Source organism: Plectropomus leopardus, chromosome 6 (genome assembly GCF_026936395.1).
Source record: "Plectropomus leopardus strain MGB_pleo_1.0 chromosome 6, ASM2693639v1, whole genome shotgun sequence".
In the NCBI taxonomy this organism is placed as follows: domain Eukaryota; kingdom Metazoa; phylum Chordata; class Actinopteri; order Perciformes; family Serranidae; genus Plectropomus; species Plectropomus leopardus.
Window position 1 is genome coordinate 7248204 of NC_142181.1, and position 14205 is coordinate 7262408.

General features: G+C 38.8%; 2 protein-coding genes across 4 annotated transcripts; one reads left to right on the plus strand and one right to left on the minus strand.

Annotated features, from left to right (window-relative positions):
* Positions 1-806: 806 nt before the first annotated feature.
* LOC121942984 (proteasome subunit alpha type-6-like) lies at positions 807-5986 on the minus strand. The gene is made up of 7 exons (XM_042486323.2): positions 5846-5986; positions 4887-4981; positions 4440-4521; positions 4111-4266; positions 2201-2379; positions 2021-2115; positions 807-1320 (listed from the first exon to the last, which is right to left on the minus strand). The coding sequence occupies exons 1-7, from the start codon at positions 5919-5921 to the stop codon at positions 1263-1265; spliced, it is 741 nt and encodes a 246-aa protein (XP_042342257.2). The 5' UTR covers positions 5922-5986; the 3' UTR covers positions 807-1262.
* On the plus strand, positions 2273-13995 carry LOC121942983 (inositol-tetrakisphosphate 1-kinase-like). Of its 3 annotated transcripts, XM_042486321.2 has the most exons (11): positions 2273-2411; positions 3068-3176; positions 7301-7325; positions 8813-8935; positions 9066-9183; positions 9269-9370; positions 10820-10860; positions 10971-11136; positions 11968-12035; positions 12869-13031; positions 13106-13995. In XM_042486321.2, the coding sequence occupies exons 2-11, from the start codon at positions 3124-3126 to the stop codon at positions 13207-13209; spliced, it is 963 nt and encodes a 320-aa protein (XP_042342255.1). In that variant the 5' UTR covers positions 2273-2411; positions 3068-3123; the 3' UTR covers positions 13210-13995. The 3 variants fall into 3 exon arrangements, 2 of the variants coding, with proteins under 2 accessions (XP_042342255.1, XP_042342254.1); XM_042486320.2 differs by lacking the exons at positions 2273-2411; positions 3068-3176 and adding an exon at positions 6115-6475; XR_015776774.1 differs by lacking the exons at positions 2273-2411; positions 3068-3176; positions 13106-13995 and adding an exon at positions 6115-6475 and having other exon boundaries at positions 11460-12035; positions 12869-12950.
* The last annotated feature ends 210 nt before the right edge of the window (positions 13996-14205 follow it).

Sequence of the window (14205 nt, forward strand, 5' to 3'; positions counted from 1 at the left end):
GTGTATCACAGGTCAGTTCAGGTTAATCTGCTCTGCGCGTGCACAGAGCGACACTTAGCGGCTGACAACATGAACAAATGATGTAAAATGCGAAAATGCAAACTTTGTCCCTTACGACTTTCCGTTGAACGGCGCTGTCATGGTTGTTGTCTTTACGGTGAGTTACCCTTTACATTTCTACTAAATATTACACTTAAACTAAAACTCTTATTGAACGTTGGTCTTTTTTAATGACAGGCTTTCGCCTGTCACGAGGCCGTTGATAAGTGTGTGTATTAGCATGTAGCTGTAAGACTGTAACTCGCTGTACCAGCATGCGTATGGCTACAATGTTACTTAATATTGGCCGGAGATTTCGCTTTAAAGCTTTCCTGATCATCCTATCAAAACTTATTTGGGGATTTTCATCGCTGAGTGTGGCATTTATAATCCATAAATACCGTTTAACTCTGCCTATGTGTATTTTTTCATATCTGTTTAACGTATAAGATAGTTTTGATTGGATGTCTACATTACTGTTGTGTGTGTGTGTGTGTGTGTGTTGGATTTGTTATAGTGAAGCACTTTGAGATGCATTCATTGTCTTTTCCATTGTTTATTGAAAAAAGTAGTCCCATTTATTCTCGTCTTTGCCCTCGAATCAGTGAACTAGCTGCCAGCCTCACATTATCGCCTCACTGATGCCATCTGCTGTTCAACAAGTGGGATACTGTTAAAAATGGATATTTGGCAAAATTTGAGAGAGAAACCAGAACTGTTGATCCATTTTTAAGTAATTAACTTCAAGCAAATAAACAAAAAACGTCTTCTTTTCTCATCTATTTTATTATAACAGTTGTTTAAAAGAGGTTGACAATGATGTGTGGAGAGATGACAACAAGCCTGGTGTCACAAAAACCTACAGTATTAAATAAGCTGTATGGCAAATATTCTGTACACATCCAAACAAGAACAGCTGAAGTCATACAAAATAAGAAGCATCCAAAAACTGTTGTATTTCAGACATGGAAATATGAAGTTATGGAGGCTGAATGTGTTGTTAAAGATGGTTTTATGTGCCAGAATTTAAACATTGTGCTACTTTTGTATGTTTTTTTCAATCCTAAATCAATTCTTAATAGTGTATTTTTAAGTGTGCATGATTAACCTTCCCGGACACACACATGGATACGTTTCTCTTCAGACTGTTAATAAATTGGGATAAATCAAGCAAAATGAAAAATACTCTGATTTATCGCAGCCTGTAGTTTGTGAGGGCACTTTTACTCCCTCTCTGCTATGGCAACCAGGTGGCCTTCTATCTCTTCCTCTGACAGCATCCTACAGAAGAGAGAAACGATGAGATATGAAAAGTGAAAATGGTTAAAATTAGCAGAGAAGAGAGGAATAAAACAAAGCGTAAAGCCGGACCTAAACTGAACGATTTCAGCCTGTTTTAGAAACGTTGTTTAATTCCAACTCCCACTGTGGAAGTAAATCATCTGCGATGTGAAGCCAAAATTTACAAATCTCCACGCTTCAACTGCACGAGAGCCTGATGAGCAATAACAGCCGACCAAAGTTTCTGACATCAGAAATTTGTCAAAGCATCAGAGCCATAATTAATCCTTGTTCCCCTGTATGCACTGCATGGCAAACTACACCCGATAAAGCTGAAATTTACTCCAAAACAAGTTGTGCAGCTGAAAATCAGGTCAAAAACGAGCTTGAATCATACAGTGCATTCGCAGTTTGAGGACTTGAGTAAACAATGTAAGATAACAGATGTTTAATCACTAAAGTTAATGTACAACAGTGCCAGCTGCTACAAAACTGTGTCAATGCACATCACCGTGTGACTGTGCAAGTTTAAACATCAGCGCTGCATTTACAAAAAACACATTATAATCAGATATTAGGCTCATCTTTGAAACTGACAGAAGATGGACAAAATACACCCTACATCAGCATAAATTCATCACACACTCCTATCTGATGGAATAACACAAAACAGACTAATATTAGGTCAAAGAGAAGTTACCTGAACTTCGGTTTTTCCTTGGTGACCACGCCGATCTCCAGCTCACTGGCCTTGAAGTCCAAGGACAGGACAGAGGACAGACACGATATAGCCAACTGGAGAGAAGGAAAGTTTGGTGAGTGCTGATCACCTCAGACACACAGAGGCGTCTCATTGTTATTTCGGTGACTCTCACTTTACCTGCACTGTCCTGTCATGGGTCAGATCGGGCTTTTTCTTCAGTTTCTTCTCCAGGTAGCCGTTGGCCTCTGTCTGTTTGGCCCCGACCGCCGTGGCTCTGAAGCCGCAGTAGTAACCTGCAGGGTCACATTTATACAGGACGGGACCCTGCTGGGGGTCGATGGCCACCATGATCATACCTGCCGAGAGCAAAGGAGGAGGATGAAAGGAGGTGAGTGCAACACCTTCACATCATTATAAAGAAAATGCCCCCCATATATGAGAATTTACTGTATATTCAGCCAATTTCAATGGTCCCTGGCAAGCTGTTACACTTAATAATAATTATAATTATACATTTTATTTATACATTTGGAACAAATCTCAAAGTGTTACAAGGTGAATGCATGAGCATAAAATCAGATAAAAAAAAACTAGAATAAAAGCGTATTTAAAAGTAATAGGTTCTGCTAAAATAAAAGGGATGTTTTAAGTCATTGTTTTAGGATTAGTTTGGCTGCTCAGTTATTTGAAAGGGATGTGATGTTGTGAGATACATTCCCTCCCTGTGGTGCAGCAAGGACTACAAACCATCATGGCATCCAGTAAAAGACTACAAGACCCACAATAAGCCAGCAGGCAGGCAGCTAGGACACTGATTGCTGTCCAGCTAAAACAAATCAGCTGATAATGCTTGAGACAGACAGAGAAGGACAGAGTTTTTAATTATGTTACCCAAAGGACAGTGACCTGGGATTTCGATTTACATGCCTGTTTTTGTTTGGTTTAACTTCTGTCTCAAAGAAATAAGTTGTACTTTTGAAGAAGAGCGAATACAGCGAGTTTAATGTTTGATAGTCTTCATTTCCTGCATCCACACCTCCAAAGCTGCAGGAGAAGAAGCTCCTGATCTCTCAAGACATGACAGGGAATAAAGAAGCATCATGGAAATGAAAATCAAAGGCGAAGGAACGTCTCCTGAGCAGCCGCTATCAAGGTGAGGTAAGATATCAGCAGAAAACTGGCACAGTAGCACTACGTCCCATCTGTGAGATTTTTTTTTTAAGTACATTTATATACGTGTATTTTTTTATTTTATTTTATTTTTTTTTGTTTTATTTTTTGTCACCTTTATTTATGTTTACTTAATCCACATTTCTTTGGACACATTGATGCCAGCTGCTGTTGCTATATGAAAATATAAATATATATATATGAATGACATATGACCATTTGGCACTGCACTTTTGATATATACTGAAAAAAAAAAATTAAAAAAAGATCGATTGATCTAGACCAGGGGTAGGCAACCTGTGGCTCTGGAGCCATATGCGGCTCTTTAGCCCGTCTCCACTGGCTCCTGTTTCTCCATATGGCTCCTGTTATATGGATTTTTAATAGCGATTTTTCTTTTTTTTTTTAAAGGATTTTAATTTCATCATTTAGGTTTAAAATGACATTTTTCAATTGCAAAATATGTAGCCTGTACACATGTAATAGCATTTCATTAACTAAAATATGCATCATATTTCTCTGGCTTTGGTGCTTTTTCTGCAAAATGTTGCCAAATTTGAAAAGTGGTGGGCGGTCCTGAATCAAAAAAACTTGACAAGCTATGGATTCAAAACCCAAGATAGTCTCAGAGGAAAATGGAGAAGTTGATAGTGCATGGATAGATCTGTTAATTTTTACCACCAACGCTGCAAAGTTAATGTAACAAAAAAATAATAAATAGTGCTAAAACATATTAACGAATGCCCATATAGACCCATTAATAATATTGATAAGCTTACTGTGTTGTGTTGCCTTCATTTTAAATCTCAAATATGTTTTGCGGCTCCAGACAGATTCTTTTGATAGTAAAGGTCGCCGACCCCTGAACTACACAGAGTGATTATTGATGAAGAGGCAGAAATCATGAGCCCACTCACAGCAGCCGAGGGGCCTCATCTCAGCGTTTTGTGTGTAGACCTGAGAGATATCCGCCAACCTGCGACACAACACGTCTGCCATGATGTCATAACCAAATTTATACTTCCACTCTCCTGCTTCCACTCGTGCCCGGTGAACCTGGGAGCGACTGTCCGCTGTCGAGACAAGTGAGAGGGGACAGCGTTTTAACTATATTAAAACCAAACGATCTCCCAGACATAAATATCATCAAAGTTAACAAACGTGGATGACTGACAGCTGATAGTAATATATATATTTACAGTCAATAAATGAACAATGATGCGTTGTGTGCGTGCTGAGTACGTACCGCCGTGGCCGGTCATCACACAGCCGATGCGAGGTGTCAGTTTGAACATGTTGGTCACGGTGGAGGAGTCCAGCAGTTTGTCCTGCAGGCGGGAAAAGGACAGAGTGTCACATCCAAACTACGAAACTGTCAATGCACATGACACAGTGTGACTGTGCAGGTTTAAATATCAGCACTAAACACATTATAATCAGATGTTAGGCTCATCTTTGAAACTGACAGAAGATGGACAAAATACAGCTTTGATTTTAAACTCCTGAAAGAGCTTGATACAATAAAAGTAGTCCCTGGCTTGGTAATATGAGAACTGGTATATGTTCAAACATTTGATTCAGCAAAAAACTAGATTCACGACTCCGGTTGAGGCTTCACTGTTTCGCTTGGACTCAGATTGAATCATCTGACTGACTGAGTGTGTGTGTGAGTGAGTTTCTTTTAATATCTTACAGGTATTTTCTTTTGTGTGATGACCACAGCGGTGTCTTTCCCCCGGACCCCCACAGACGTCAGCCCGCTCTGGGAGATGGCTTTGAAGGCATACTCTGCAACAGGACACGTGACACAATACAATTAAAATAATAATTTAAAAAAACATGATAGAAGGTTTTTGATGTAGCAGTGCAGGATGTGATATCCTGTTTCTCTGTGAAGAACTGCATGTTAGTTTCTTCTTCCAAAAGCATCAGTATAAGGGACTGTTCATTATTTATGAGAGGGGAGGGAGTGGTGCAAAACAGAGATGGCACTTTAAATATTTTTTAAGCTCTGTGGAGGGAGCTATGTTTTTGGATTTGACTAAGGGGGGACATTCATTAAATACCCTAGGAACCTTAAAACTCCCAGAGTGGGGTTTGAAAAGCATTTATTCTTTAAAAATCTCCAAAAAACACACCATTTAGCAGCACCAGAAACTGTAAAATATGGTTATTTATGGTGGAGGGAGCATGATGCATGCATACCCCCCCAGACACTCAGGGAGGCTCACAATAAAATAAAAACAAAACTTCAGCCACACTTCTCTGATAAATTAAGCACAGTCCCTTATTGCATTTCATTTGAGGAACAAGTTAGCCGAGCAATTTCTGGCCTACTTTAACTGCAAATAATGAAAATGACAGAACTTAACACACTTTAACCTGTGATATCATAACCAGAGTAGACTTTTACTTTGAAAAGGCAGAGTATTTTACAAAAAAACGTCAGATTTAACCTTAAAATGTAAAATGAATAGAACTTGTGATGCTTACTGCCCTCCACTGGGTAAGCTAACCTCTTCAGCTACATGATAATACTCTTGTTATATAGTTTTGTTAATAAAGTAACCGTCAGTTGTTGCATTAGACTGCGTGGTAACAAGTCCACCCGTTACTCCAGCGCTAAAACTCCGGGGAAAGTGTCTCTCTTACCGACTTGGTACAGGCGGCCCTCCGGTGAAAATATGGTGATGTGTCGGTCGAAACCTGCGTTTGAACCGCGCGACATTTTTTTTTCGTCCTCGTGACCTTAGATGAACTTGGCAGCACTTTAATGTATCTTTATATCTCCCTAAATAATATTAATATTTCCTTTCAGTCAGATAGGAAACAGCATGCGGAGCTGCTACTGTGCGATGAAAACTGGATAATGGAGTAACTTCCCTGCAAGGTTTTTTTACTTTCTCTTTCACTTATATGTGAGAGGCGCAGCTCCACCGCTGGCCTCACTTATTATTGGATGGCAGCAATAAGGAAGTCAAGTGACTTTACCAGTTAGACAGCCTCTCTCTCTCTTTTTTCACCTGTGGGCGAAAGTTATGAATCAGGCGAAGCTTTTTAAAAAACACTGAGGTTGTGTCGGCGGCAGAAATATTAGTGGGAGGGTTGGATGGACAGGAGCGAGACTCAGACCTCCCTGTCTCCCTCTGTGTGTCTCTGCTGTCATTTGGCTGCCGGTGGTCCCCGGACACACAGACTAATGTCGGGCCGCAGGGTTGGTTTCTGGCTCAGCGATAAGAAACGCAGGAGGATGAACCTGGACGCTTTTGCAGATTTCTGTGCGTAAGTTGAAATCTTTTTAGAGATTTTTATTAGTAAACAATGAATGGGCCCCCTTCGTGTTTTCACAGTGGGGCCCCTAAAAATATATGCAAGGGATCCTATAGAAAGCGACAAATAACGAATGTATTATAGGGGTCGACAGATTATCAGCCTGGCCAATTATTGAGGCCGATATTTGGCATTTTGCTGTTTCTTTGTATCAGCGTTTTATAATGATCACCAATAAAGTTAATCAATTTAAAAGCAAAAGAAAGCCTCAGTCTTGTAAAACTGTTTAAAAAACGGTTAAATGGTTTATTCTGTAAAATTACCTAATTTAAGCTGATAATAGCTTTGTGAAGCACACACACACACACACACACACACACACACACACACAAACAACCTCTGAGAGCTATTTTTATTTATTCATTTTTTATTTAGATGTTCAGTTGACTTTATGAGAATAGTTGCTGGGATGTTGCTGTATTTGACGTTCAAAGTTTCAGTTTTGATTAAACATTTGCTGAAGTCATTTAAACAGAAATTTTGTGTTGAGTTTGTTATATTACAAACTCTTAATATTGACAGATAGATTTGAATGAAAACTGTTTTATTAGAAAAAACAGATATTCATAAAGTTTTTCTCTGGGGACATATTTTTAGTTGAAAAAAAGGTAATCACAAAATATTATGATATACAGTATATTATTACGATAATCGCAAAATCGCAAAGTTTTAAATTCCGATAATATTATATCATGACTTAAGTATTGTGATGATATTGTTTCATGGAGCTTCTGGTGATTCACCCATGACATAAACATTAATGTATTTTTCCTGCAGGGACCATGGAGTGGAAGTGGTGGAGGTAGGTTTTTTTCACATATATTTGACATCATTACAGTCTTTAAGATGTATAATAAAAGGATGAAGAAAGGCCAGGTGTGTGGTGAGAAGTGAGGAGGAGGATTTTCCATTTTTTAAGGCTGGAACTGTGTGTCTCTTGCATTGTCTCTTCGTGTGTGCACGTGAAGACGGATGGATGTTTGTCTTTGTGCATGACTTTGTCTGTATAGATGCCGTAACACCCACACACATGCACACAGAGAGGTTTACTCTAGAGGTTAAGCAGTTAGAGAGAGTGACAGTGGTTTGGGTGCACCTGCACACACACACACACACACACACACACACACACACACACACACACACACACACACACGTGTCATGTGCATATGTCCACAACTTTAGTAATCCATGTCACAGCCACCTGCAGCTCACTCCTACAATCTGTCAACTGTGAACATTGTAACTGCTAACACATTTCACTGCATGTGAATATCAGCACAGGACAGAATACTTTCTCCTTTATCATTACAGTAGGGCCGATATTACGAAATATATCGTCTGACGATAAATGAATGTCTATATATTCTGCTTATATTGTTTATTTCATTCACACATCGTCTACACATTGCATGGCGCCAAAACATGAAAACATGGAGGAGATAGAAAGCGATACCGAACATGGGGATTCAGCACAACTGACTCACACCAACCGGCCTACTCAAAATTCGTCAAAAAGCGTATTCGCTCCACTTTAATTTATTTAATTATAGCAATACTTTATTTAACTTCACTATAACAGTACTTGATTTAACATAACACTATTTTATTAGACACTATTAGAACACTATGTATCTTTATTTTATGACAATAACTATTTGTAACTGTCATTAATTTGATAATTTTGCATTTTAGTATTACAGCATTTAGTTGCATTTAGTTTACAATATTTTTGAGGAGATTTCAAAATGTCGAGAGATATATCGTGTATCGCGATATAACGGAAAAATACTGAGATATTATTTTAAAGCCGTATCGCCCAGCCATAGCCTACAGTATGTCATAAGAGGCAGAAACAAATATCAAAATGGTCAAATTATAATAAACAAATGAGATATTTGCAGTAATATAAAACTAAAATATGAAAAATAGAACATAAATAACACAGAGTGTATGTACAAGAGGTGCAATGGAGGAATTGTACAGTTGTGCAGACATTAATTTTGCGGTGCAAATATCTTCATAGGTCACTACTTTGAAGTGTTCAGGATCGATTGGTAAAACATTTTGTGCAGGAAGTACTTTTTCCCTCATGCACACTGGCGAATCCGAGGGAAAAAACAAATCTCAGGTCACCACTTGAACTGAGTGCATCACACCAATGCAGAAATGCTACTTTACTTCACATACTTTCCCAAATATTTAAGATAAGTGGTATGAAAAGTACTATAACACTATAATTAGACAGATCCACTATATCGGATGTAACAGTGATTTTTCTTTTGTCAGATTGACCTCACTCAGCCACTGGGGCCCCAAGGACCCTTCGACGCCATCGTTCACAAGCTGTCTGATGTCATTGTGGAGGCTGAGCACGACAGCCAATCAAAGCAGCTCCTCGCCAACTTCGAGGTAAGGCGGTTAAAATACCATCTTTTTGTGTTTGTTCAATCAAGACCTTTTTGACAGGACTTTTTTTAATGCCGCTCTGTGTTTATTGAGCAATTATTAGAAGTGAGATGATCTGTCTTTTACATTTCAGAGCTATGTGTCAGCTCATCCCCGTACAGTTCTTCTGGACCCCCTGCCTGCCATGACTCAGCTATTAGACCGCTTTGCCTCATATCGGATCATGAGCAAGCTGCACAGTTCACTCCAAGGTGAGCTGCAGCTCTACGGTGCATATAATAGTAAACTGCTGTTTATAGATACAAACATCTGTGTTTCCTGTTATCTTCTGTTCAGACTGGCGCATCTGCAGTCCTCCTTACCTGGAGATCCACAGCGCTGGTGACCTGTCATCCATTCAGCAGGCTGTGATGAGCCAGGGTCTCAGCTTTCCTCTCAGTCAGTTTACTCTGTCTGTTGCCTTTTACCTTCTGCCTTATTTCATTCTTACGTTTTCAATTTTCATAAATTCAGAATGTTTAATTTAACTTTAAAGGGGACCTGTTTTGCTTTTCCTTCCCACGGATCCTTAAAAAGTCCTAAAGGCATTGTATTCAATAGTTTAAAAATAAGGCCTTAATTGGTATTAAAATGTATTAAATCAATCTTGCAAAAGTCTTAAAAATGCTGAAAAAAATTGGATTTTATTTTTATTTAATTTTGATGTTGCATTGTAAAATCTCAAAATAATTGGTAATAATTAAATTTTAAATAATTAACAGAATGCTTCTCGAATTACGATCACACAGATAAAGAAAGAAAAACACACGTACCACATCTAATCAAATGACAAATTAATAGTTGGGTTTTTTTTTCTTTTTTAGAGGCAAACTAAATGCAACTTTTATAATAATATTTGTTTTCCACGTGTTCCACTTTAGAAGGATTTGATTTTTAAGTAGATATTCCAACTTTTTATTCTGACCAAAAAAATGTATTTTTTTAATTTTTATTTTAATTGTTCCTAACCCTAAGTAATTGATGTGGGTTCGTGTTTTTTTCCTAAATTTTTGTTATTGTAAACATTTTCTTCGATTTAATCCTTTAAAAAGTCTTAAATATATTACTTGTCTTAAGCTGTATGAACCCTGGTAAAGTAGTTTCATGTACAGTAATAAGTATCAGATGTTCAAACTTGACCAAAGTTTTCAGTAATCATGTTAACATACTGAATTTAAAAGTAGACTAATCCCTGTGAGCAAAAACCTTAGGCTTCAAATGTTTTTTTTTCTACTTTTGAGGCAAGTTTCACATCACGTCAGTTTCTGACATATCTTTGAATGGTCATCTGCTCCAGGTGCTTATGCTGCCTTCATGTGCTCCTCGGAAATACCGTATCTGTTGCACATTTTAGTATATGTATCTACTGGCTGGAGCAAGCAAGCAAACGTTTAACTATAAAGCATGGCAGTATGCAAACATTGATAACCTTATTTTATAACACAAGTTACCGACTTGACGCCATAAATGCATTATCATCACAGTCAATGTTTGGTCAACGGTAAGAAACTTGTTGATTGGCTTTTTGATAAAAAAGAGACAAAACCCTCCAAAACAAAGTGTTTTCAGACAAAGGATGAACACAGGTGTTTCAGCACAGACAGTATGAGGAAATAAAAGCATGAAAATTTTTGTAGAAGAGACCCAAAATACGAAAATAAACCTGAAAGTGAGCACAATAGGTCCTCTTTAAGGTAATTAGTTTAGAGTAGGTTTGTGATCAGTGGTGTGCTAGGCCCCTAAATGCGTGTCACAGTGCTGAATTCAGTTTTCTGTCTTTCCGTTTTGCTTCCTTGTGAAGTATGACAGAAGCCATAAACACTTACTCCTTTTCTGTGTTGACCCCAGTTTGTAAAACCAGGGTGGCACATGGCTCCCTGTCCCATGAGGTGAGTGGTGCTTTAACATTGTACCTGTGCAGTCATGTTTGGGTTGTTTATTCGCTGTTTTTTTGTTGTTTTTTGTCTCTCTGTCTGAGCAGTATCTGTGTGTGTTGCAGATGTCTCTGATCTTCAGTGCAGGGAGTCTGGCTGATATCCGTCCTCCCTGTGTGCTCCAGAGCTTCGTCAACCACGGGGCTGTTCTGCACAAGATGTTTGTGGTCGGAGACAGACACTTCTGCGTAGAAAGGCCCTCACTCAAGAACTTCCCCTGCGGCCCCTGTGGTCAGTCTGCAACACACCAGCAAATAGATACATATATACAGATGTATAGATTTTCATCCTTTTCTCAACATTTTCGCCCCTTTCTTACCCTTTACTTACCTTTCCTTCTGATTCTTGTCTTGTCCATTTTTTCTCTCGCTTTTCTGTCTTGTTCTCGATACCTTTTATTTTCCTGCCATGTTTTTATTTCCCTCTTTTTAATGTCTTGTTCTTGCTTTTTCATTCTCCTTTCATTTTCTTACCTTATTTCTTTTCCTTTCCTGTGATGTATTGTCCTGTCCTGTCCTGTCCGAACATGTTGTATCTTTATTTCATTCACACAGTAATTCATGTAGTAATTGATAATTACTACTACTTTTTCTAACATTTTATTTAAGAAATCAAACCAATTTGCTAAGGTTTCAAACGGTTAGATAGTTTTTGGAAGGCGTCTAAATGCAGCACAAGAAAAGAGATGTTGATCCTGGTTTCAAAGGGTTAAATAGTGTGCACAGTAACTTAAACAGACCACAGGGTGGTAGTCATGTTACAACCAGAGTTGCATGTGAGATGCATAAGTTAAAATCCAACAAAGAAGAAGTGACCAGAAGGGGAGTTATGTGTTTTGCTGGTAGAAACAAAAATGTGCTCTTGTCACTGTTAAACTAAGCAGTTGTTCAGTAAAAGATCTGAATGCAGAATGAATGTTGCAGTCGCTTTTTCTGAACAAGTTACAGCAAAGTCCCTACAAGACATGTCCTGCTTTGTCTGGCTTTGTCCTTTGTCATGCTTCCTTGTTTTGTCTTTCTCTGTCTGTTCGCTGTATCCACTCCAACTGGGACGTCTCTGCAGACAGGAAGACCATCTTCTTCAACAGCCATCAGGTGTCCAAGCCGGAGTCGAACTCTGATCTCACAGCAGTAAGTGGCAGGACTCGAGTTCACATGTCATGCAATGCATGCATCAAAGTTTCAAACTAGTAAATTTCTCTGTGACAAAATGTCTTTCTCATATTTCCTTAATTATTTTAGATGAAGTCAGTATGAAGCAATTCTGATTTTAACAAAGTCTAAGCTCAATTCTACCCCATTTTCTCAGTTTGATACCCTAACCTTAGGGCTAATATATCTGCAACCCTGCACAAACAAGCATAGTGATGTCATTTAACACTTTTAAACCTAAGACAAATTGCTTTATTTCTTTTAAAAACTTGGGGAAAGGCAATGGGCACCAAAAAAATTACCTAAAAAATAGAAATAAATTTATGAAAATTACAAGAAAATAACCTGAAAACTAGAAAATAATTACAACTTGAAAGAAACAATCAAAAAAAGGGGAAAAAAAACAAACAGGACTTGGAAAGCATGCTTTAAAAAGTTCTAATAATTGTGTAACATAATTTTAAATATGTAAGTATTATAAATATACAGGGGTTTTTTTTATAGCTTGTTCTTTTTTCTCTAGCCTTTTTAAAAAGTAATTTTCTAAATCTACTAATTCCTTGCAATTTGTGGAACATTTCTAAACCAAGCTGCTCATTGCCTTTCTCTCATTTATTTTTTATGGAAATCTCACCAATCTGCTCTGGGCTCAAAGGTTTAAATACTTGTGTAAGCAAAGATGCTCCAGGTTTCAGAGGGTTAAGGTGTTCAAACGGCTTATTAAAAGTTTCACAAGTAGACCTCCACTCATTTGGCATCGGCCTGGGGTAAACTCCGCCCTAATAATGTCCGTTTTCCCGCTGACCCCTCAGCTGGACGAGCAGATGCCTTGCCTGCCTCCTCCCAGCTCAGAGGCCATGGCCGCGCTGGTCAGAGAGCTCCAACTTCAGCTCGGCATGGCTCTGTTTGGCGTGGACGTCATCATCAACATACACACACACACCCTCACTGTCATCGACATCAACATCTTCCCAGGTACTGCAGCTACACACACACACATACAGACACACACAGATGCCGTGATGTTCTGACACTCTTTTCTGTGTCAGGCTATGAGGGAGTGCCCCAGTTTTTCTCCTCCCTGCTCAGCCACATCGAGTCAGTGTTGGACAAACAGGCCTCTGCTGGCCCCGAGGCGACCGGCGCTCCGTAGTCAACACAGACCGCAGGAGGTCAATCCGCTGCCACAAGTAGCCTTTAAGTCACCTCAGGGGCACAGCAGGGATTGTTCTGCGTTTTATCAGCTTTCCAGGACAAATAAAGTCATCGGCAGTGGCTTTTTCACTGTTTTTGGACCAAACTCCAGACTTGGCTTTTAGCCATAATAGATCATTTATATTTAATGTTTAACATGACTTGATCTTTGACTGTATCGCCTGAAAATCACACTAATTTTGAGCTGTTTTACAAGCTGACACACCATTAGAAGACACATGATGGCGTAATACACTTTATGTTTATTGATTGACAGGTAGCATAGAAGAAGGTACAGCAGGCACAAAATACAGCACTCTGATTGGCCAGTAATATTACAAATGGTGTTTTTGTCATCATAGTATTTTTTTTCCCCTTTTCGAAATGTCCTCTATGCCCTTATATCACACCGTCCCCCCCGCCCACACAGACATTCCTACGTGCTGGTTTGTAAGATACATTTTTGTGGAAACCTTTTGCGCTATTATAGAAAAAGGAAATGACAGAACATTATTTTTTCATTCACAAGAACAAAAACCTCATCTTTGGAATAGACAGTGAGCTCATCAGTGTTGACCGACTGTGTGTTATCACTACGTGTTTAGACAAGTTGACCGACCGGCTACTCTGCCAGTGTTTGAATGTATTGTAAATCTTGGCTGTGTAGAAAAAGAGAGATTATATCTGCTATATGAATCCTCTATGATGCACTTTGACAACATATTAAAATACATGTAATAATTCATTATTTGGCTAATTATTGCATTCACATGTGCTGTAATCTATATTGTGTTATTGCAGTATAGTGGGCCTCCAGTGGTTACCCTGTTAATCCTGCACTGTGTGCATTTCTACCCAGTGTCCTGTTGGGGGCGCTGTTGCTTCATATTTCCTGTGACCTTGGCTTACAGACCATGGTGTCTGATATTTACACAAATGACATGACAGCCATGAA

Excerpts from the sequence above, each read along its gene's own strand:
- LOC121942984 (XM_042486323.2), bottom strand. The coding sequence starts at position 5,921 with ATGTCGCGCGGTTCAAACGCAGGTTTCGACCGACACATCACCATATTT. Across the intron at positions 4,982-5,845 it reads GGGCCGCCTGTACCAAGTCG|AGTATGCCTTCAAAGCCATC; the intron begins GTAAGAGAGACA and ends GTCCTGTTGCAG. Across the intron at positions 4,522-4,886 it reads TCACACAAAAGAAAATACCT|GACAAACTGCTGGACTCCTC; the intron begins GTAAGATATTAA and ends TCCCGCCTGCAG.
- LOC121942983 (XM_042486320.2), top strand. The coding sequence starts at position 6,303 with ATGGACAGGAGCGAGACTCAGACCTCCCTGTCTCCCTCTGTGTGTCTC. Across the intron at positions 9,184-9,268 it reads GCTGCACAGTTCACTCCAAG|ACTGGCGCATCTGCAGTCCT; the intron begins GTGAGCTGCAGC and ends TCTTCTGTTCAG. Across the intron at positions 13,032-13,105 it reads CGACATCAACATCTTCCCAG|GCTATGAGGGAGTGCCCCAG; the intron begins GTACTGCAGCTA and ends TTTCTGTGTCAG.